The sequence below is a fragment of the Trichosurus vulpecula genome, chromosome 2 (assembly GCF_011100635.1).
Source record: "Trichosurus vulpecula isolate mTriVul1 chromosome 2, mTriVul1.pri, whole genome shotgun sequence".
In the NCBI taxonomy this organism is placed as follows: domain Eukaryota; kingdom Metazoa; phylum Chordata; class Mammalia; order Diprotodontia; family Phalangeridae; genus Trichosurus; species Trichosurus vulpecula.
The window spans coordinates 6,307,397-6,330,474 of NC_050574.1; the positions used below are offsets into that span (position 1 = coordinate 6,307,397).

At 41.9% G+C, this 23,078-nt stretch overlaps 1 protein-coding gene across 1 annotated transcript; it reads right to left on the reverse strand.

Moving 5' to 3' along the window:
* Positions 1 to 864: 864 nt before the first annotated feature.
* Positions 865 to 19,004, reverse strand: LOC118838925 (zinc finger protein 665-like). The gene is made up of 4 exons (XM_036746307.1): positions 18,907 to 19,004; positions 13,163 to 13,232; positions 10,117 to 10,243; positions 865 to 5,089 (listed from the first exon to the last, which is right to left on the reverse strand). Exons 2-4 carry the CDS (start codon positions 13,193 to 13,195, stop codon positions 2,838 to 2,840), a joined length of 2,412 nt encoding a protein of 803 aa, XP_036602202.1. The 5' UTR covers positions 13,196 to 13,232; positions 18,907 to 19,004; the 3' UTR covers positions 865 to 2,837.
* Between the last annotated feature and the right edge of the window lie 4,074 nt (positions 19,005 to 23,078).

Genomic DNA, 23,078 nt, shown 5'->3' on the forward strand with positions numbered 1-23,078 from the left:
ACATCATACATATGTGTGTGTATATACACGTGTATGCCTTCGTTTAGCTTCATTTTCATCCCCAAACTTGCCCTCTCCTCCAATTCACCTAAGGAAGCAAGATCAAAACTCACCCTTTCTGCAGTACCCAAGGCTCCCTTGAGCCCCTCCCTGCCCACCACTCCCCACTGCAAGATAAGGCCCAGGAATGGGAGGACTGCCTTGAATTTTGAGGAGATGCTCATGGCTGAGTAAGTTGTGGCATATGACTGTAGTGGAATATTACTCTTCCATAAGAAATGATGAGCAATCAGATTTCAGAGAAACCTGGAAGGTGAATGAAGTGGGCTGACCCAGAATACTGTACACAGTAATGCAACATCGCCCAATAACCTGCTTAGTTAGAGTTAGCTGTTCTCAGCAATGCAATGATCCAAGACAATTCAAAAAGACTCATGTTGGAAAATGCTATCCATTTCCAGAGAAAGAAGTATGGATTAAAAATTCCATATTCAATGGAGAACGGCAGGGTCAGACTATCACTCTTGTTCTAGAGCTCATCCCTCACAGAGCTCTCTTTCTTGCCCATACCCACCATCATACCCTGATGTCTGGGGTGCCCAAAGGGAAGACAATCTGAAGGGCACTGTCTATTGTGAAGTTAGCTTTGCACACTCTGGAGCATTTGTCAATAACGAAGGAAGCAATATCATCCTCCAGGGTGACTAGATTTGCAACTTAAACTAGTTTGAAGTATGGAGAACTACTTCCTCAGCTATAAAGTGGAAATAGTAATACTCAAGAAAATAAATGTAACAGTAGTTATATAGGCTAAAATACTGTATGTAGGGTTTTCATTATGATCCTGATAAAATGGATCCGAAGTACAATACAATAATTTATTGTTAGAAGCAAGAACAAACTTAAAAGGTTTCTGGCATTTAAAGCATACCCAGCAGTCTCCCAAGTCTTCAATCCCCTTCTGGGTTGAAGTTTTCTTCTATCATGTTAATACCCATTTTTAAAAAAATATAAATAGCAATTGTTTGTCTTGGCCAGAAATCCCGAGGGTCTCCCCCATTCACAAAACTGTTTGTTTTATTTTAATTTTAACTAGGTAAAGAGGCCATTCTCTACCTCAATTCTCATTGAGCCTTGAATCCCGGAATGTGCCTTGCCTCAGTCAAACAGACTTGCAAAAGACCTAAGCTTGAAATGGCCAAAATCCCCAATGCATCCTGGGCCATCTTCAGTTGTCCTGATCTACATCTTCCCACTGGACCCAGATGGCCCAGGAGGAGAAAGTGAGGCTGGTGACTTGGCACAGCTCTGCCTCACTTAAATCCAACAGACTCGCATGTCATGGCATTGCCTCCCTGACATCATGGACCTCTTCTAGAAGGAAGGACAAACCACAGAAAGAGGCAAGTTTAAACCCTTGAAGGAGACAGGTAGTCCATCATCTAGAAGCAGGGGGAGGCAAGTGCAAGGTGGGTGGGAGACCTCACAGGTCTCTGAAATTCTTTAGGAGAAAAGCCAGGCCTGTGGTAAATCCTATAGAAATGAACTATTGCTATTTCTTTCACTGACTTTACTTCCTCCACACTAAATACTAGGTTTTTGATGCCATTATATACAATTACTAAAATGTCAATGGAGACAGGATGACTGATTTTCCCTGTATCATCTTTTCAAAATGCATTGTATTGAACTGTTTTTCTCTTGTCTTGTAACTTAAGAAAAAAGTTGTTACAGCAGGTTACCTTTAACATGGATACTATTAGAGCTTACATGTGTCTCTTACAGGATGCAACAAAATATTTGAAAAATAATGAAGTACATTTTGTTTAAATGAAGAAACTAATGATAAGTGACTAACTGTTGGGAGAAAAGCATAGCAAAATCCCCTGAAGAAATCTGTCTGTGAGGCTCCTTTGGATTTCTGACTTAACCTGTGAACAGATCTCCCCAGCCCTGTTGACAGTGTTCAAAGTCTCTATAAGGCTGCAATTTAAGGTACTAGGACCTCCCCTAGCCAAAGTAAGGTAACTTATGGGTTAAACTTTAAGTGATAATAACAATAATAATCTGCCATAATATAGAAAATAATCAAACTACATATTTTAATAATTAGCATATAGTAAAGTTACATGTTTTTGGACAGGGGAAGGCAGTGTAATTGTGGTTAAGTGACTTGCCCAAGGTCACACAGCAAGAAGTGTGTCAAGTGTCTGAGCCCACATTTGAACTCAGGTCCTCCCAACTACAGGCCATGTGTACTACTCACTGTGCCACCTAGCTGCCCCATAAAGTTATATCTTTGAACGAACTCTTTATTCACTAGGTGTAAACTAGTCCTCACTGTATTGACGTAAGACTCCACAATGTACTATTTGTGCTGATTGTCCTCCTTATCTAACATTCCATCAGCTTTCCTCTCCATCATTTCTCGCAGTTGCTCCGTTCTTATTCAGTGAATTGAAGGTTTTAAATTCCCATTGGCAAGTTATCCTTTCAAGTCCACCAAATGTACTCCCCCTTCCTCTAGCCTACCTACAGAGCAGACCAAGTCTGGAATTTTAAAACCTATCAAAAACTTATTTGGATATAATTGAGAACATATGTGCATATGGTGAATTTTCCCACCAACAGTTATTGAATATTGAATGTAAGGAAGTTAATGAATACTGCATGAATTTGAACCAACACTGCTAAGGATTATTGACACATGAACACAATAACTATATCATGCCCTCATATGAAGAATGAAGTTCCTAGGGTTTCTCTCCAGTGTGAATTCTCTTATGTAAAGTAAGGATGGAGGGGAATCTGAAAGCCTTTCCACATTGATTATATCCCTAAGGCTTCCCTCGACCATGGACTTTTTGATGAGTAGCAAGAATGGAGCTCTGTCTGAAAGCCCTTCCACACTGATTACATATATAAGGTTTTTCTCCAGTGTGGATTCTCCTATGTGAAGTGAGATAGGCCTTCTGTGTAAAAGCCCTTCCACATTCATTGCATTCATATGGTTTCTCTCCACTGTGGATTCTCTGATGTTTAGCAAGACTGGAGTTCTGTGTGAAAGCCTTTCCACATTGATTACATCCATAAGGCTTTTCTCCATAGTGGATTTTCTGATGTCTAGTAAGATAGCCCCTCTCTATGAAAGCCTTTCCACACTGATTACATACATAAGGTTTCTCTCCAGTGTGGATTCTCTGATGTGCAGCAAGATGGGAGCTTTCGGTGAAAGCCTTTCCACATTGATTACATGCATAAGGCTTCTCTCCTGTGTGGATTCTCTGATGTGCAACAAGACGGCCCCTTTGTGTGAAAACCTTTCCACACTGATTGCATTCAAAAGGTCTCTTTCCACTGTGTATTCTCTGATGTGCAGCAAGATTGGAGCTCTGTGTGAAAGCCTTTCCACATTGATTACATCCATAAGGCTTTTCTCCACTGTGTATCCTGTGATGTGCAGCAAGATGGCTCCTTTGTGTGAAAACCTTTCCACACTGATTGCATTCAAAAGGTCTCATTCCAGTGTGTATTCTCTGATGTGCAGCAAGAATGTATTTATTTCTTAAAATTTTTCCACACTGATTACATTCAAGTTTCTCTCTAGTATGGATTCTCTGATGCTTAGCAAGAGTAGAGTTCTCTTTGAAAGCTTTTCCACACTGATTGCATTCAAAACATCTCTTTCCAGTGTGCATTCTCTGATGTAAAGAAAGAGTGTATTTATTTCTTAAAGTTTTTCCACACTGATTACATTCAAAAAATTTCTCTCGAGTGTGGATTCTCTGATGTTTAGTAAGAGCGCTGTTCTCTGTGAAAGCTTTTCCACACTGATTACATTCAAAAGGCTTATTTCCAGTGTGGAATTTCTGATGTGTAATAAGACTGCTCTTATGTATGAAAGCCTTTCCGCACTGATTACATTCAAAAGGTTTCTCTCCAGTGTGGATTTTCTGATGTGTAAAAAGATGGCCCCTCTGTTTGAAAGCCTTTCCACACTGATTACATGCAAAAGGTTTCTCTCCAGTGTGAACTCTCTGATGTGCAGTTAGACTGGAGCTCATTCTGAAAGCCTTTCCACATTGATTACATCCATAAGGCTTCTCTCCAGTGTGAATTCTCTGATGTGAAATAAGACTGGAGCTCACGCTGAAAGCCTTTCCACACTGATTACATCCATAAGGCTTCTCTCCAGTGTGGATTCTCTGATGTGCAGCAAGATGGCCTCTTTGTGGGAAAACCTTTCCACACTGATTGCATTCAAAACTTCTCTTTCCAGTGTGTATTCTCTGATGTAAAGCAAGAGTGTATTTATTTCTTAAAATTTTTCCACACTGATTACATTCAATAAGTTTCTCTCCAGTATGGATTCCCTGAAGGCCAATAAGGAGAGATAAGCAGATAGCCTTCCCACATTCATTGTGTTCATAGAACTTCTCCCCAGTATGAATCTTCTGAGGTCTATCAAGATCTGAGTTACAACCAAAGGTCTTCCCACACTGAACAGATGCATATCTTTTCATTTCTCCTTGAAATCTAGGCTGGCAAGGAATAGATGATTGGTAGGATGAAGTTGTTTCCCACTCATATTCCTCAGACTCTTTTCTAGTGGGAAATTGCTGATGAGTGATGAGCTTAGAGCTCTGAATCAAGGCCTTCCCACCTTTATTACTTACAGAAAGCATTTCTCCAGTATCACTTTTCTGTTTATTGATGTCTGAACTCCAGTTCACAGCCATCTCCCACTGATTACCAGGATACATTTGCATTCTGGGAGCCTTCTCCAGGGACTGAAAAAACTTTACCTCTTCAGTAAAGCATTTCCTATATTCAATATCTGGAGGACAGTCACTGCCTGAGCTAATTTTCTTACAGTGATGTAGGATTGAAGACAGTCTGAATCTTGTTCCAATTTCATCAAATTCACAGTCACTCTTTGGGTTTTCATCTTCCTTGATAATAAAGTCATGGATTTCTCTCAAATGGAAGTCACAGGGGGCATCACTCATGAATCTTTGCAGGTCACATCCTTCCACAAAAATTCCCAGCTTTCTAGTTATTTCATTTGCTTCAAACTTGGTCTCTACATCTGAGGAAAACAATCAATCACACATATATACAAAAAATGATTTGCAAACATAAATAATATAATAGCAATGGTTACTGAAGATTTATGCAACTCATGACCTTCTCATCACCACCCTAAAGGCAATAAAACTTCATGGATGTACTCTTGGAGCAAACACTGGCATTAAACAGACTGTGTCACTGTAAGGAGAAGAGACAGACTGGATGTGAGAGTGACAAAGGAGATGTGGGCCAAAGAGTGCTGGACCCATCAGAGACTAAACATTCATATTCAACAAAAGCAGCAGCCCCAAGTCAAGTGACCAGAAGAATTAATGTCAACAGCTAAGAGTGACTCTCCATGGAAGAACAATTTATTGCTAACTTGGAGAGAAGGCTGAGCCAAAACAGCATTTTCAACATTCCAGCAGGAAAGGAGTGGCCAGCTTTCAGAGATTTATTGTACACATTAACTCATCATGCCAGGACAGTAGTAAAAATCTAAACAGGTTTTAATAAAAATCATGGGGACATTCAGAAGCTACTAAATAAAAAATGAGAACTCAACAGACTTACCTACCAGTAGGTTAATTCATCCATCTCGAAGAAAGCCCTGTTTAAGTCCACCAAAATTTAAATGCAAGCAAAACTTAAGAGATTCAGTATTCTCGGCTCAGTAAAAAGACAGATGAAATTCAGTTTTGTGCTGATAGTAACAATCCAAAGCATTTTATGATGCCCTGAAGGCTGTGTGGTTTTGGTTTGTCCTTCATTGTCAAAGAGGACCAGGACATGAGGAAGATGATGCCATGACTTGCACTGAAATTGGATTTAAGTGAAAGAGAGGAGTGCAAAGTCACCAACCTCACTTTTTCCTCCAGAGCTCTCTGTATTTAGTGGTAAGAAATAGATCAGGAAAATGGAGATGGCCCAGGGTACAGTGGGACACCTTGGCCTTTTAAAGCTAAGGTCTTTCCAACTTCTCACTTTGACTGAGGCAATGCCTATTCAGTGATTAGGCCTTTTTAAGAAGTGAGTCAAGGAATGGATTCTTTAATTAAAAAAAAATTAAACTTTGATGAGAAGACCCTCAGAGTCACTGGCCTAAGGAAAAACAATTATTATTTACATTCACTCTGAGCCAGCAGAACTTCACCCCACATTGGGTTTGAGGTTGTATAGTTGTGGTTTGTCCTTTGCTCTGGAAAACCATGACATCAGGGAGATGATGCCATGACTTACCACTGAACTGGACATAAGTGAGAGAAGCCTATGCCAAACCACGAGCTTTTCTCCTCCAGAGCCAGCCATCAAGGTCCAGTGGCCAGATAGAGATCTGAACAACTGGAGATGGCCCAGTCTCTAAAGGCTATGTATGGGCCAAAGACCTATCTGCCTATGGTGCATCTCAGTGCTAATTTAGTCACATTGATTAGAGGTAAGAACATGATCCTGGAGAGCTGGGCTGAACACTTCCATAGTATTCTCAGGAGCCATTCTCAACCCCTGCTGAAGCTAACGTCCATTTACCTCAGGTTGTACTCAGTCAGTCCCTCTCAAGCCATTCATCAATTAGTGGGCATCTCCACTATTTATAATCCTTGCTACCAAAAAGTGATCTACTATAAGTATTTTAAAACATTTTCTCTGTTTTCCTTAATTATCTTGCAACACAGACCTAAGAACACCATTAAGTGGTAGACAACGTTTAATTCTTTGGGCATAATTACAGGTTGCTCTGGAAAACAGATCAGTTTACAGATCTGGCAACAGTGAATTAGTGTCCTAGATTTTCCATATCCTCTCCAACATCTGCCCCTTTCCCCTTCTATCACTGTAGCCTGACAAGATGATATTTCAAAGTTGTTTTAATTAGTATTTCTGGAATAAAAAAAATGATTTTAAGCAGTTTTCTCATATGACTGTATATAGTTTTGATTTTTTCATCAGAAACTGATTGTGAGCCTTTGACCTAAATTTAGGGCTGGGGAATGACTCATATTCTTTTAGATTTGACCAAATTCTTTAAATATGAGATATAAGACCTTTATCTGAAAAACTGTCTAGAATTTTTCCCCCAATTTTCTGCTTTCCTTCTGATCTTGGTTACACTGCTTTTATTTGTCCAAAACTTTTGTAATTTAATGTAATTGAAAATCATTCATTTTGCACTTCACTGTGCTACCACTTGTTTATGCATGAATTGTTCACCTCTCCATAAGTCTGACTGGTAATATGCTCCATCATGTTCTTTTAATTTCCTATGTCTCCCTTATATCTAGGTCACGTGTCCATTTGGACCTTATTTTGGTTTATGGAGCATATTAGTCACTGTCCAATTTCTGATATACTATTTTCTAGCATTCCCCACAATTTTCACCAAATCAGGAATTCTTATCACAAAAACCAGTCAACCTTTTTCAAACACAAAGTTACTCTGTTCTATTCATCTGCCCTTCTATCTCTTAGCCAGTGCCAAATAGCATTTTAAAAATTAAAAATAACCTATTATTTTTTTAAATTTTCTCTTTTATTTTTCATTAATGGAATTTTATACTGTCTAGGGCATAGGTGGAGAACCTGTGGTCTCCGGGCCCCAAGTGGGCTGCTAGGTCCTTAAGCACTACCTTTTGACATAGTCCAAGTTTTACAGTACAAATCCTTTTATTAAGGGGATCTGTTCTGTGAAGTTTGGATTCAGTGAAAGGACTACCCTTGAGGACCTAGATCTAGGAATGCATGTGGCCTCAAGGCCATAGGTTCCCCACACCTAGTCTAGAATTTTTTAATAATAGAGTACTATCTCTTCTTGCAGGGTTTTCTTAATGATGTATAGGAATGCTGATGATTTCTGTGAGGTTTTATTATATCCTGCTACTTGGCTAAAATAATTGTTTCTACCAAGTTTTTAGTTGAGTCTTTGGGATTTTCCATGGGTATCTTCCTATCATCAGCCAAAAGAGACGTTTTATTACCTCATTCCCTAGTCTGATTGCTTCTGTTCCTTTTCCTTCTCTTATTGCTATTCTAGGATTTCCACTACAATATTGAATAATATTGGTGACAATGACCATTTTTGTTAACAGTTGGCTCTTCCTAGGAAGGTTGCTAACTTCTCCCCATTACAAGTACTCAAAGTTTTAGGTAAGTGCTTTTATCAATTTAACGAAAAATCCATTTTGCCTATACTTCCAAGTATTCCTAAGAGAAATGAGTATCCAATTTGATCAAAAGCTTATTCTTCAGCTATTGATATATTCATATGATTTCTGTTATTTATATCACAGATCTTGAGTATAATTTTCCTTAGGTTAAACCATGCCTGCAATCCTGGTATAAATCTCAGTTGGTCACAAGGTAGAATCTTGGCAATATATTGCTGTAATCTCCTAGTTAGTATTTTATTTAGGATTTTGGCATCCATAGAAATTAATTGAATTGGTATATAGGGTTCTCTTTTATATTCTTCCTGACTTGAATATCAGCATCATGTGTTTCATAGAAAGAATTGGGTAGTTCCCCTTCCTTCTCTTTTTTTTCTCAAATCATTTATTTAATACTGGAATTAGTTGACCTTTACATGTTTGGTAGAATTCCCTTGCAAATCCATCTGGTCCTGCTGCTTTATTCTTAGGAAGCTCATTTGTGGCCAGTTCAATTTTGTTTTCTAAAACAAGATGATTTAGATATTGTTTTTTTTTTGGTCTGTTACTTCCATGACAATAAGGTTCCTGCACTGTCAGTCCTCCACTCCCATCTGCTTCCTCTGTCTCACTTCTTCCTTTCAGGACTTGTTAATGTGTACTAACTTCTCCACTTTACCTCTCCCGACCCATTTTTATTTTTTAGAATCAACCCAACATACTCAACTCAGCTTAAGCTTTTCTTTCAAACTACCCAAGTAATGACAACATTCTTAAGAGCACTGATAACATCTTCACGTATAAAAAGTAAACAGTTTGACCTCATTGAGCCCCGTATAACTGGTCTTTAATGTTTACCTTATATTTCTCCTGGATCATCCATGTCCAAGTTGCCATCACGTTCTGCTCTTTTTCTCATAAATGTCTGAATGTCTTTCCCTTGTCCTTTTTTCCATTCAGGATTAGAGTCAGCTTTGCTGAGTGAGTTATTTTTGGTCACAACCGCAGCTCCCTTGTTATACGAAACACAATGTCCCAAGCCCTAGTCTTTTAACGTAGAAGCTGCTAGGTCTTGTGTTATCTGATTCTAGCTCCACAGTATTTACATCCTGTTTTTCTTGTTGCTTCTACTATTTCCTAGTTAACTTGGGAGCTTGAAACAAGGCTTGTATTATCACTTTCAAGGGGTGAATGGTGAATTGTTTTCTATTTCTACTTTACCAATTGTTCTAGACCTTCAGGGCGATTTTCCTTAATAATGCCTTGAAATATCGTATCGAGACCTTTGTAATATATCACACCTTTTAGGTAGTCCAACAAATCTATTCTCCATATCATTTGCTTTTCTAATGAAATGTTTCACATTCCCTTCTTTTTCATTCTTTTGGTTTTTAGTGTTTCTGGGTGTTTTATAATGTCATTAGTTTTCTCTTGCCCAATTCTAGTTTTTAAGTAGTTATTTTCTTTCTTAAATTTTTAGATCTGTTTTCTTTCTTTTGATAATTTTTTTGATTTCTAGACTGCTCTTGTTTTTTTTTCCCTTTAATTTTTCCTCAGTCCCTCATTTCATGTTTGAAGTCTTTTTTAAGTTCTTCCAAGAACTTTTTGGGCCTGTGTCCATTTGAAATTTCTCTTTGAAGTAAGAGTGTATTTTTTAACTCCAGTTTTTTCCCCTGAAAAGGACCCCAGATCTTTATCTGCAGCTACCTAAATGATATAAGTTATTTAACTTGAAAATGCTGAAAGCCAAGACCAAAGTGGATGGAGAGTTGGCGCACAGAGAAGACTGTGCTGTCACGTCAGCTGCTGAGGCTGAGATGGGACAGAGTATGAATCAATTCTCTGCTGCTTCTGCAAATGTTGGCCTGACAATTAACACTAAGAAAAGAGAGGAAATGGTCCTTACCCAGGGACAGCAGGTTCTGGATATTCTCCAGCATGACCTCTATGCACAGCTTTTTCTGAGAATGGTCCAAGAGGCACCACTCCTCCTCAGTGAAGTCCACAACCACATCCTTGAATGTCACCAACTCCTAAACCATCAAAATCACATGATTTAGAGCTGAAAGAGACTCCAGAATTCATCTAGTCCACCCCTCATCAACTTAGAAGAGGAAACTGAGGCAACAAACAGGAATTTGCTGACAACTCATATAACCTTTATGAGTGTCAGAGCCAACATTTGAAACCAGTCATTAAGAATCCAATGGAATATGGAGAAAAGCATTTTAGATTTGAAGTGAGAATCATGTTGAAGTAATAAAAGCTGGAAAAATGTCCTATTAAATGTTTCTCCCAATAAAATTAGGGAGAATGTATGTGTTCTGTCAGTGAGGTCAGAGAATCTGTGGAGAAAAAGCCAAGGTCATCTGAAATTCCTCCCCACCAGAAGAGTCATCAGTGACATATTAAAGAAGACATTGTAAAAAGCTCATAAGTACTGTGTATTCTTGGGCAGGGGGAGGGGAGAATTTAACAGTGATACTGAGGAAAGAACAAAGAAAAAGGAATGATCTTGCAAATTTCCTTAGAGTTGGAAATAAAGGCTTAATTAGATGAAAGTATGAAAAGCATTCTAAAGAGAGACTACCCGGAAGCTGGCCTTAACTGAGGGGAATGAGTCTTTTTGCAGCCAAGTGAAGAGTTCTCTGTTCTTATACTGAGGGATTCAGATGACACTGGCTATGATGTGTCATGGTAAAAAGCATCTGGGGCCCTTGCTTTATGATTGCTTGCAGTTGTTCAAGGAATATAGTCATTCATTGTATTATTTAATCATAGAGAAATGAATGTAACTATGTGAGGAAAAGAGGGTTCCTTGATTCAGTACAAATGTAATGTTTTATGAGCTGGGGTTGCAGATTGAGCTGATGCATGAGAGACACTGACACTATTTATGAACAACAAATTATTTCAATATGCAGCTAGAACTCAAGACCATTGTTGATCAGCAATGAAGACGCAGACTGATGGATATCATACAAGAGAGTGGGGACATCTGTAAAGCCTTTGATACAAGGAGGGATCTGTTTATCCAACCTGCTACATGTAGAACACATGTTCAGCCAATGCATATGGCATTCGATGCTCTTTTCTTCCATTTCTAGCAGAAGGATGAGTCACTTTTTCAATTTTTCTTTGATTTTTAGAGCAATTCTCTTTCATGTAGGTAAAAATCTTTTTACTTTTTTATTATTTTGATTCTACTTAAAACATCTTATCTTCTATTTATAATCTATATTTTTCTTTTAGCTTAATTTATTTCTATTATTGAACTTATGAGCAAATAAACAATTTATTAGCCTTTTCCTGACTTTTTTAGGTTCCCAAGAACTTACAAAATTTTCCTTTTCACTTGGTGTTCTGAGTCATGACCCTTCACTGCACTGAATTTATTTATCGTAATGATGTTATAATGGCTATATTATGAATGGCTATTATTATTATTATTACATTTCAATGTACTACTTATTCTTTTTTTTAAGTAAATTTATTTTTTATTTTTGGTTTGCAACACTCAGTTCCATGAGTTTCTGGGTTCCAAATTTTCTCTCCCCTCCTCCTTCCCCCCCAAGACAGCATGTAATCCAGTGTAGGTTCTGCATATACCTTCACATTGAAATTATTTACATAATAGTCCAGTTATAAAGAATTATAAGCAATGGAATGAATCATGAGAAAAAAGAAAGACAGCAAAGAGTTTGCCTCCATCTGCATTCAGATTCCATAATTCTTTCTCTGGATGTGCATAATTTTTTCCATCATGAGTGTTCTGGAGCTGTCTTTGAACCTTGCATTGATGAGAAGAGCCAAGTCTATCAAAGTTAGTCCCTACAGATACCATGTGTCTATAATCATGTATAATGATCTGGTTCTGCTCCCCTCCCTCATATAGGTCATTCCAGGTTATAATGAAATCTGTCTGCTCTTCCTTTCTTATAGGACGACAGTACTCCATTACTTTCATATGCCACAATTTGTTTAGCCATTCCCCAATTGTTGGGCATCCCCTTGACATCCAATTCTTTGCCACCACAAAAAGATCTGCTTTAAATGTTTTTGTACATATGGGTTCCTTTCCCACTTGTGTGATCTCCTTGGAATACAGCCCTAGAAGTGGTATTGCTGGGTCAAAGGGTGTGCACATTTTTATAGCCCTTTGGGCAGAGTTCCAAATTGCTCTCCAGAATGGCTGGATCAGTTCACAACTTATAATGGCTGTTCTTTTATCAATGCATTGAATGTCTCCTTCAGTATTTCTCATCTGCCCCACCTCTTTGAGAAAACTTATAGACTTACTTCCTGTGCAGTTCTTTTGTCTTAGAAGGCACAAAGGGCTTAGCAAATATCTGTTAACTACCTGACTAATCCAGTGGATCATGTCTGCACTCCCTTATTCTGGCTATCCCTAGCTGACCCTGATAATTCTTACAACGGGATTAAATGAAATATCTATGTGCCTCCCAGCTTCCTTCTTATCTCAGGTAAAATCCCACCTTCTGAAAACAAGCTTTTCCTGGCCCCTGACACTGCTAACACTTTCTCTCTCAGGGTGCCTCCCATCCATACTGTATAGAGGTTATTTAGACACAGCTGCTAACATGGTCTCTCCTCATTGGAGTGTAAGCTCATGGAGGGCAGGGGTTGTTATAGTTTTTTCAACCTTCCTTTGCATCCCCAGTAAGTTAGCACAGTGCTTGGCACAGAGAAGCCACTTTCTACATGCTTATTGACTTGACCTAAGAAATGGTAAATGGGAGGGACTTAGAGAGACCTGGGAAGGCTTGTGTGGCTTGAGGGAGGAGGAAATAAGCAAAACCAGAAGGACAACTTCTGCTCTGCTGACAGCACTGCAGAGGACAACCTATATCTAACAGGATAAAGCTTCCTTGGCTCTCTTAAGATTCCAGGTTTGCTGATGCTGGTCAGGTCTGTGGAAAGACTGCACTCACCTGGGATGAGCATCTCTGGGTGCCAGGGGCCATTCCCTCTGGTTCTAGGCTTTGGGCTTTGCAAGCTGACCTGGGGAGGGAGAAGAATCTCAGAATGGGAGAGACATTGTCTTTGCCTTCTCTTCCTAGGGTGGATGCTGACCTGCTGGGAACCACTGGTAATGATCTCAGAAGGATTACAAAGGCCCTGCTCTGCCCTCAGGGTAGAGACTCCACCTCAGCAGGAGGGCAACAGAGAGGTTCAGGCTTGGAAGTGAGCTTGGTCTGAGCAGGAAGAGGACTAGCCACCCTCTCTTCCTCCTTCCCTTAGACCTCATGCCCCTGCCCCACCCTCCTGGAGAGACCCAGAAGGCAGAAGGGGCTTGGGATCCCAGATGGCATGAGACAAGTAAGACTCTCAATGACTGCAGACCCAGAGCTCTGCCTCCACCTGATACTATGGGTGAGCAATGTAGGTCAGGCAACTGTGCCCCAATGGTAAAACTGGCGATGGCACCCTAGGACCACTGGGATGTAAGAGGCAGCCTGGACAAGTAGGAGGGGCAATCTCCAGAGAAAGGACTTGGAGGGTGGCCTGCTCTTGGCAAGCCTGGAGGACAGTCACCAAGAGGTCAGAGCAGGGAGATGAGGCCCAATCCACAGGGAAGCCAGAAAAAGTGGGGTACAGGGAGGGGCCCCTGTTCAGACCTACCTGGCACCTGCATCTGCAGAGCTGGCTCCCAGAAGGCAGAGAAATCTCAGCTCCAAGGGAATAAGGCAGAGAAAGATCTCACATCCTAGGACTTTTGCTTCCCTCAAGGCTGCTCTGGGTGGGTCCTCCTAATCCCAGGAGTTCCAACCTGCCCTCCCTTCAGTCTGGTGGAATGAGTCCTCTTTCCCCCTCTCCTCCCAGGCTTCTAAACATCCCCTCAGCAAGAAAATTCCACCAGGGCCATCCCCCCACCAGCCTGATCCTCTTCCAGCTCTCCTGCCCCACTGCTCTACCCCCTCTCTCCCTTAGCCTGCATGGAGACTCCAACTCCACTCAACCAAATCTCCTGGTCTTCCAGCTCCCAGCCACACCCACACCCACACCCACATATACTCATCTTCTTCCTCACAAGGATATGCCTAGGCTACCTCCCTCCTGGTTCTCCCAGCCATTCACCTACCCTGATTCCCTCCCCGCCTCAGAACCCTCCTTTCTTCTCTGCAACCTGGGCCCAAACCTGACCACCCCCACTGAACTCTCCTCCAAACTTAAGACATTTTCCACCTTGGCCCATCTCCATTCTTGACCTTCCATACGCCAATCCTTACACTGGGGGAGCTTTCCCTCTGTGTAGATTTTATTTCCTTGTTCCCTCACTGGAAAATAGCTAGATCCTAATGAGGAGGTGAGGCCAGAATAAGAGGACATCTCATTCCAGGGCATATGTTACAACTTGCATTATAATCTCTCCCTACCCACTCATATAAACCTGCATATCTCTCTCTGTACATCTAGGGGCTTGGCTGTCACCTGCTTTAGCAAATGAAATCCATCCCCTGAGGTCCCACTGTTTCCCTTTTCACACCTCAAAACCCAGGTTCTAATGGAAAGGGGAGAGATACAGGAAGCAGGACATGTTAGTCCTGGGGTACAATGATGGCAGGAAATTAGAAAGGAGGCCAAAGGCTGTGGGTGTGGGGAGAGCTCAATACTGGAGCATAAAATCCTTAATGATCCTGCTGACTAGCAAGGACAGGCGCCTATGGTGGGACTTTGCTTATCTTAGTATTTGATCGACATATACTATGTTATGGTATGTTAACAGTAAGGAAAATACAGATGTCCTGGATGGTAATTTCAATTGACACTTTGTCAACTTCGTCAACTCATTGCATTTACCACCTATTCAATTAAGAAAATTCCTTTCTTGGGGCAGCTAGGTGGCACAGTGAGTAGCACACTGGCCCTGGAGTCAGGAGGACCTGTGTTGAAATACAGTCTCAGACACTTAACACACTTACTAGCTGTGTGACCCTAGGCAAGTCGCTTAACCCAATTGCCCTGCCTTCCCCCCTCCAAAAAAAAAAATTCCTTTCTCACACTATGTTTAAACATACATGGAGATCACAAATTTGAGTGACACAGCCACCCAGAACTGGGATGGTCCTAAAATGTATCTAAGCCTTCTCATTCTTTTATCAGGCAGTTAGATTTCATCTGGCAACACAGGTGTATGCATTCTGCTAGCTTTAAGAGAGTAATATAAATGTATATATATATGTGTGTGTATATATATATGTATATATGTATGCACGTATACACAGACACACACACACTCACATACACATATCACCTAGTCTGTTTGCCTCTTTAGGTCAACAGCATCAAGTAGGCTAATGAGGTGATCTAGTTGGGCAGTTGCCTTGGGAGGAGGCACCAGTGATGTATGGGAAATTTCAGGCACTGGGTTCTTTCAGAGACATAGTCTTTTCCTGCTAGGGGGCCAGGTCCCATCATCCCTTCAGATTCAACATATACAACAATAAATCTCCTTTTCAAGAAAGCCTATGTAATAAATCCTATGCATCGTGTTCAGAGCTGTCCATCTGTTCTTTGCTTCCTTGCAAGTTTGCTTTCATTCTCTGGTCTGCTACATTTCTTAATGCCACAAAGGAAAACGGGAAAGGCAAGAGACAGCTAAGTTATGCCACTGGAGTTTATGGAGTGGAAGAGAGGGGTGACAAGTTTAGACTCGCACTTTAGGAAAATGACTTTGGGGCTGGGCTGGAATGGGGAGAGACTTGAGGCAGGTAGACCCCCTCCCTCAGCAGCTATTGTGAGAGTGGAGGTTGTGAGATGATGGCGTTTTGTTGAAAGGTGATTGAGAAACCTCAATGTGGAGTATAAATGAGAATGATTATAATTCATTAGTATTTTGTAGGGAAGAAGGGGGCCTGGGTAAGTGGGGAGGCTAGCAGGCTGATGGTCTTTTTCTGCTTTCAGGAAGAGAAGAACAACTAAGATCTCTGGGAAGTGCTAAATCTGATTAAGGCTGGGGTAGGGGCAGATCTGGGATCAGCTTCCCTAGCTCAAAGGAAGGAGGTATCTTTACTTAGAGACATCTCTATATTATTGGGGTAGAGGTGCCAGTATTGACCTCAGGCCACCTAACTAACACAGGCTGGGTAAAGGCAGCTTTGGACATTAGGCCCTCCCCCTAGCTGACCCACACACCTGGGGTGGGAGGAGGCTGAGCAGGCAGGAGCCAAGTTTAACCTTGCCTGGCTGGGAAGTAAAAGGGGCAGAGGGAGAGGAGATATAAATAAAGGAAATCATGGCAGGCTGTAGGACAGATTCCAGGGGGCAGTCAGTCCCTGTCCTCATTTAAGTCTCTAGCCAGAGGGAGAAGATATCAAAAGAGCCAGAGACTTTGGCCAGAGAAAGTAAGTCTAGGCCTCAGATGCCCCGCCCCCCCCTTCCAAAACCCAGTATAACTAACACAGAAGCTTCTGGGATCCAGACTCTTGTCGGTTCACTCTGGTTCTGGACCACGAGGATAGCAGAGACATAGGGAGGGGTGAATTTACACTTCTCATTGGGGTTGCTGATCATAGTGATGCGGTTCTTGGACCCCAATCCCTAACCCACATCTGGCTCTAAAACCACCTCTGCCGCTGGCCTGGAAGCCAGGTGTCCAGCAGGTCTAGCCTGAGGGCGGCAGCTTGGAGGATTTATTCGGACATCCTGGGCACCTGCTGACCTGGCTGTGTCCTGGGTCATAACGGTATTTACCACTCACTGACCATCATGTGTATCCTAGACCTGGACATATGTATGCTCCCTTATGCTGACCTTTTCTAACTGGACACTGATGGGGCAGCCTTGGCATTTCCTGGTCAGTCTGACCTTTGGGCTATTTCCCAGTGAACTCTGGGTAAAAGGCCTGTGTAGTAGATACTAAATGTACAAGTTCCTTTCAGAACAGACCACTCCTTAACCACTCCCTAACCCCACCCCAAAATGCATCATTAGCATATTTGGCAAATGTTTCACCTAGGAATCTCTTCTATAACCTATACCTGTGTCCCTGATGAGGTTTAGTCTGTGGGAACCCCCTTGAACCCCACAAGAATTTGGGTCCCATTCATTTGAGGGGGGAATGACAAGGTTTAGACTGTAGGAACCCCCTTGAAGCCCAACCTGAATCTTTCCACTTGATCTAGCTTTTGATGCCCAAATAGCCTAGCCAAGCCTTCCATTGTTTGGTTACCTCTGGACTGCCCTCTGGCTGCTTCCCACCCTTGATCCAGATCCAAATATCTATACCTTAGCTCTCTTATTGTCAGACATCTCCAGGTAGCATAGATATTTCCCACCCTGGAGTCTGACCTCACCCCAGTCTACTCAAGACCACTCTCACTCCCTCCCACAATCTTTCTGTATCTATCTAAGTCTCATCTTGCCTCTATGAAGGTGGTCAGTAGATTGAATCTGGCCTGCTTGTGAAAACAAGAGTCACAGTGAGACTTCTAATGACAACCCAATACCATAAATCCTTAATAAACTTTGTCTTTTCCCTTGGCTGAGAAGGCTTGAGTCGAGTTTGTAAGAAATGGGGGGAGGGGTTTTGTTTCCACAGAGTCAGTCCAAGGTGTCCCTCTACTCCCCCACCCCTGAGGCAGAAACCAGGCCTCAGGTTGGTCGGGTTTCAGTCAGAGGCTTGTACCCATCCTTAAAAGGAGCCATTTGAGGAGGGCATGGCGGAGGCAACTCAGGGGGTTGTATATGGACAATGAAGAGGCTGGCGGCAGATTCAAGGTGAGGATCTATAAAAGGGTGGGCGTCCATCTGAGTCCTTTGTATTTTCTCCTATACTCTGTTCAGGGTATGTACCCATTTATTCGGGGGGATTACATTTAAAACGTTCCTGGCTTCCCAAAGAGTCTTGTTTATTCCTAGACAATGTAAGTATGTTTCTAACAAACTCATTCGGCAGGACCCAGCATGTCGGTATTTTGGGGTCTCGGGCATCCCTCAACCCCAAACCTTATCATCCCCTCTTAAAGGGCAGGTTCCTTAAGAACTCTTGCCTGCTGAAAAGTGTAACTTTTGCCAACTTCACTTAAAGCCTGCTCGGGTCCAAGAATCCATCCCAGGCCCGGCCCTGGGACCTTGATGTCGGGGTTCCCATATCCCCGGCACCTCCCTCCACATTTCTGGCACCAACACGGACACAGCGAGAGGTCTGCAGCCTACTGGGAGACAAGGGAAGCCTCCCCCCCCCCCCCCCCCCAAGGCCTGCAGGGACCTTGGGCTGAGCCCGCCATAGGCTCGGGCGTAATCCCCCTTCCTGACGGGGAGCCTTGTCTGGGGACACTCGGCCCCTCCCTCCGCCTCCTCCAGGAGCTCCCTGGGCTTACAGGCCGACAGGCCGGCCCGGGCTCCCGACACACCCGGCAAAGCCCCCGCCACGTCTCACCCACAACCGGAAAACCTCGGTCTTCCGGCCCTTCCACAGAAGCGCCTCGTGTCCTCTGGCGACACTGCCCGGCCCGGACCTTCCGGAAGACCCGGACAAACGGCCTGCGGCGGAGCTCGGAATTCCGGGGCCTTTTACTGCGCGATCGGCTTTGCCGCCGGAAGGGAGAGGGACACAAGTTCCCTCCGTCCCGCTTTTACGTCCCTCCCCCAGGACCCAGAGCTGCGGGAACAATGTAGGGAGCCCCTAGTTAAATTTACTGCAAGAAAGGGGAGCAAGACGTAACTGTCTTACCTGACGATCGCCTTCTGTCAGGCCCCCGAGGCTCGGCTCCTGGAGCAGGATCCCACGGTGCCCCGCCTCTCCCGCTCCTCCGTCAGACCTTTCTCTCTGTAAGATGAGGCAGGGACCTTACCAGGAAGTTAGCGGGCTTCTACAGGATGTCCCGCCCCCTTACCCACCCGCACCTCCCGTCCATTGGACCTCCACTTCCAGAACGTTTGCCTCAGCGGTACTCCCGGACTCCACTTCCCAGCAGGCCCCGAGCCAACCTGATCCGCCTGCTAATTGGTCTCCTGGACCTCCGCAGCCGGACTCGATTTCCCAGAATCCCCTACGCCCTAGTCCTTCCCTTAGTAAGGGCGGAACTTCCTATCTCCCTCCACTCCAAGCTTCTGATTGGCCCGTTTCCGCCAATCAGCTCCTTAGTCAAAAAGATGTTGCTCACCCAGTTAAATTAGCCTTATCACAATAACAAAGTTTACCAGGACCTTAAAAAACTTACTTCACAGGAATTCCTCTGCACAGATAACTTTACACAAGACTGATAAGAGTTCATGGCTAGATGGTTCCAAAAGTCTGCGTTTCAGTTAACAACCTCAAGGTCTTAATTAAGTACAATTCCTAATCTAACATTAGATTATAAGAGCAATTCTTTTCTCCCTATCAATATAGTAATGCAACGTTAACCAAGTTGCATAACATAACAAATTTAGAAATATTATATTACGCCACAAGCAATTATCATGTATTTAAAACCTGAAACAGAACCTACTAATTAACAATCAGGTGACTATAACTAAGTTGGATGAGCAAATCAAATCTGAATTCATAATCACTACTAGTAACATTTTAATTTCTAAGGCCCAATACTCTTAGCACTGTGAAAGAAAAGATTAATATCGATAAAATCACATTTTTTCTTTCAATATTGCTGATACATCTGTTTGCCAAATTACACAATTTAGAAATGTAACAGCGCCCTAAACATAATTATGCATTTTAAAACTTGAAACAACCCATTTATCAATTTAGGTGAACACATTGCTAAATCTCCATGCACAGAGAATCTTTCACCTCATCATTTGAAACTATAACTTTAAACCACCACATATATTCTCATGACAGACAAGATTTCACATTGCATGGGATGGGTAATTGTGAAGACTTCACAGGGTGTGTCTACTGGAGAGGTTTTGGGATTTGGCCTTGTAATTTTGGAAGGCATGCCCTTCCCCCCCCCCAGATGTTAGAAGATAACGAACTTCCTGTGAGCTATTTGTTCTCTGCTCCAAGAAGGGTCTCTCCTTCCCCCCACCCCATCTCTTCTCCTAGACTTTCAGACGCCACCCTGGCAGTTCAGTTCTGACAGGGAAAAACCTGAAGGAACCGGATCAATCTTGGTCCTCTGTGTAGTTTTCATGCCTAGACTGTAAGCCCATCCCCCAGCCAATGGTGAGAAGGGATAGAGGTGAGTGGGAATCTTTTTCATTAATACTATAAATTAAGGCAGGTTCCCTTTTACCTCGCCTCCTCCATTATGGAGGTGTGCCTGAATCTTGCAAGGTTTGTAGAATAAATTTACTTTGTTTCTCTTAAAGATGTCTCTCCTATTATTTAAAAATTCTGTCCCGTGCACATTTGGAGGTCCCACCAAGATTTGCACTCTCCATGTGGGCAGGCACCTGGCTCGGGGCTTAGCCAGCGTGGGAGCTGGAGATTTCTCTGACTAGCTGAGCGCCTGAGGGCAGGCCTGGTCTCACTGGACAGTCACAAACTCAGGAGGAGAGGAACTCGGAGAAGCAAAGTAAAAAGGGGGAAATTTGAGTGCACTATGAGCTGAGTGGAAATCGGCCCGCCGTGAAATTTTCAATCACTAACAGACATATGCCATGTGACCGAGGGTAGGTCCTCAGTGTCCTCTGTCTTTGTGATCCAAGAGTGTCGACTGACAGATTTAAGGACTCTGAGAAGACACTCGGGGACTGAGCTAAGATGGAGAGGTCTTAGGAAAAACCAAGCCACCTGGCCTTGCAGTGCCAGGGGATTGGAATTTGTGGGGTTTCTAACCCGGAGACAAGGGTGACCTGTCTCGTGTAAATTGGTTGCAAATCTCAGCGCTTGGACAGCCCTAATGTGCTGTACCAAAGTAGAAAGGAATGGCCATAGAAAGAGCTCTTAATTTAACTCAAGTGGGGAAAATGGGTTTCCCCTGGTCGTGTTGGAAGTGGGTCTGAATTCAAATTCAAAATTGTTCATGTGAAATGTCTGTCTGACTAATGTTTTGTCTGTGTTTTTCTGTTCTATGTTCATGTAAAATGTTTAACTCTAGGAGACTGAAATGGGCTCCTTTGGTATGAAAATTGTTAGCTAAGGAATCAGAGCTGAAGCTGCCAGCCGGGAGGGCTTTTCTAAAGGAAAAATCTGTGTATTTTGTATTGAGTTAGCCTATCTAACATCAGGCAAGTGTTTAAACTGTAGAGGAGAAGTAAAGGGGTCTGTATGAAAAATTGGATGACCACTTTAGAGGTTCAGTGGTCTGCTTAGGATGTGATTAAAACTGTTGGTCATTTTAACCTTTAAGTTTTAAGGTGAAAAGAAATCAGCTCAGAAAAGGAAAAGATGGGTGAATATGTAATTTATTATTTACTTGAAATGTTTGAGGTAGTTTGGAGTCAAGATTAGGAAAGAATGAAAGTGGAATGCAGAGGCTAAAAAGTTAAAGTAAAATTTGGGAAAGAGAGAGAAACTTGTATTAAAGAATTTAGGTGGGGGGGTTGTTGCTCTTAGCTGCCATGTGCTCCTGGCCACACTCTTCCCCCACCCTCCACATTGAAAGACTGTGGTGAGCTGAAGCTAAAAGAAACTTGTAACTTGATTGGGAAATAGGGAGTGATGAAAGGTTTTATTGACTCTCTGGGTATTTACTATAAGAAAGATTCTGATTTGTATAATCATTAAGCTTTGCCCATGTAAGGTGTCACTGAATTTTGTTTTCACAGAGATTATATAAAATCATGATTTGAAGCCATATGCTAATGGTTAGGAATAGGAAAATTAGCATGTCTAAAAGGCTGGCTCCTTTGTTCTCAAAGGGACTGCCTGGCCCAAAGTAATTTACCTATGGCTGAGATCTTCAACTCACCTTTGTCAATCCTCCACAGCATTTAAAAGGGATTTTTCCCCTCTATGTTATCTGAGGCAGACAAAGAGAGGGGAAACAGAAAATATTTTAGCTTGGTAGAAAGAATGAGTGGGGGAGTCACAAAACCCATGTGCTCTTAAGGACCACTCCCTCTTATCTTTGTTAAGAGTCCAAAAGGTTTTTTTTTTTTGAAGCGCCTGCACCCCTTCCACCACAAAATCCTTTTAGGCATTTTGTTAATTGCCAGTATGCATAAAATGAAGCTTGGAGAAAGCAGGGTACCAAATCCAAATCTGGCTGGTCCATGAAAGCAGATAATGATATGAAATAAAGTTTTTCTTTCCTTCTTTAAGTTCATTCATGGCCAGGCAAATATTCCTGATACTTGGGCCAGAGGTAGTGGGATATTAATGTATTAATATGTGATGCATGTATTTATATATATATATATATTAATGTATTAATATAGAAATACCAGAAGTAATAGGATCAACAATTCCTATATGTGATAACCTAAAATTGCAATTGATGTCATCTGAAATTTATTGTTTCTGTATTTACCATTATGTGATTTTAGTCAGAGTTTGATATATGTGAATTGGGTGCTTTTAAAGGATGTGATGAAAATTTGATGATTTTAAACTGTCATATTTGGTTTAGAAATGTATTTACCTAGACTGAAATGAGTAGTTCAAATTTTACATACATAATAATGTTTAGGGCATTACATTTCTATAGTATAATTTTTGTTAGAGTTGTATTAGTTTAAGAAGTTGGACTATTGCTGTAACCTAAGAAATTATAACTTTCAAGTTTTGTCTGGAAGTTCAATTGAAATTGTTTTTGCTATAAGTCAACTATTTATACAAAGGCCTTGTTTGGGTTCTCTTGTAATCTCTGTCAATTCAGGATATAAACAGTTATCTTTTCTTTTACAATGCTAAGAGTATTGGGCCTTAAAAATTAAAATGTTACCACTAGTGATTAAAATAATTGCTCTTATAATCTAGATGTTGTTAGATTAAGAATTGTACTTAATTAA

Coding starts and splice junctions, on each gene's coding strand:
- LOC118838925 (XM_036746307.1), bottom strand. CDS start 13,195: ATGGCCCCTGGCACCCAGAGATGCTCATCCCAG. Junction 10,244..13,162: donor CCCAGAGATGCTCATCCCAG/GTGAGTGCAGTC, acceptor TTGATGGTTTAG/GAGTTGGTGACATTCAAGGA. Junction 5,090..10,116: donor CCAGAACCTGCTGTCCCTGG/GTAAGGACCATT, acceptor TGTTTTCCTCAG/ATGTAGAGACCAAGTTTGAA.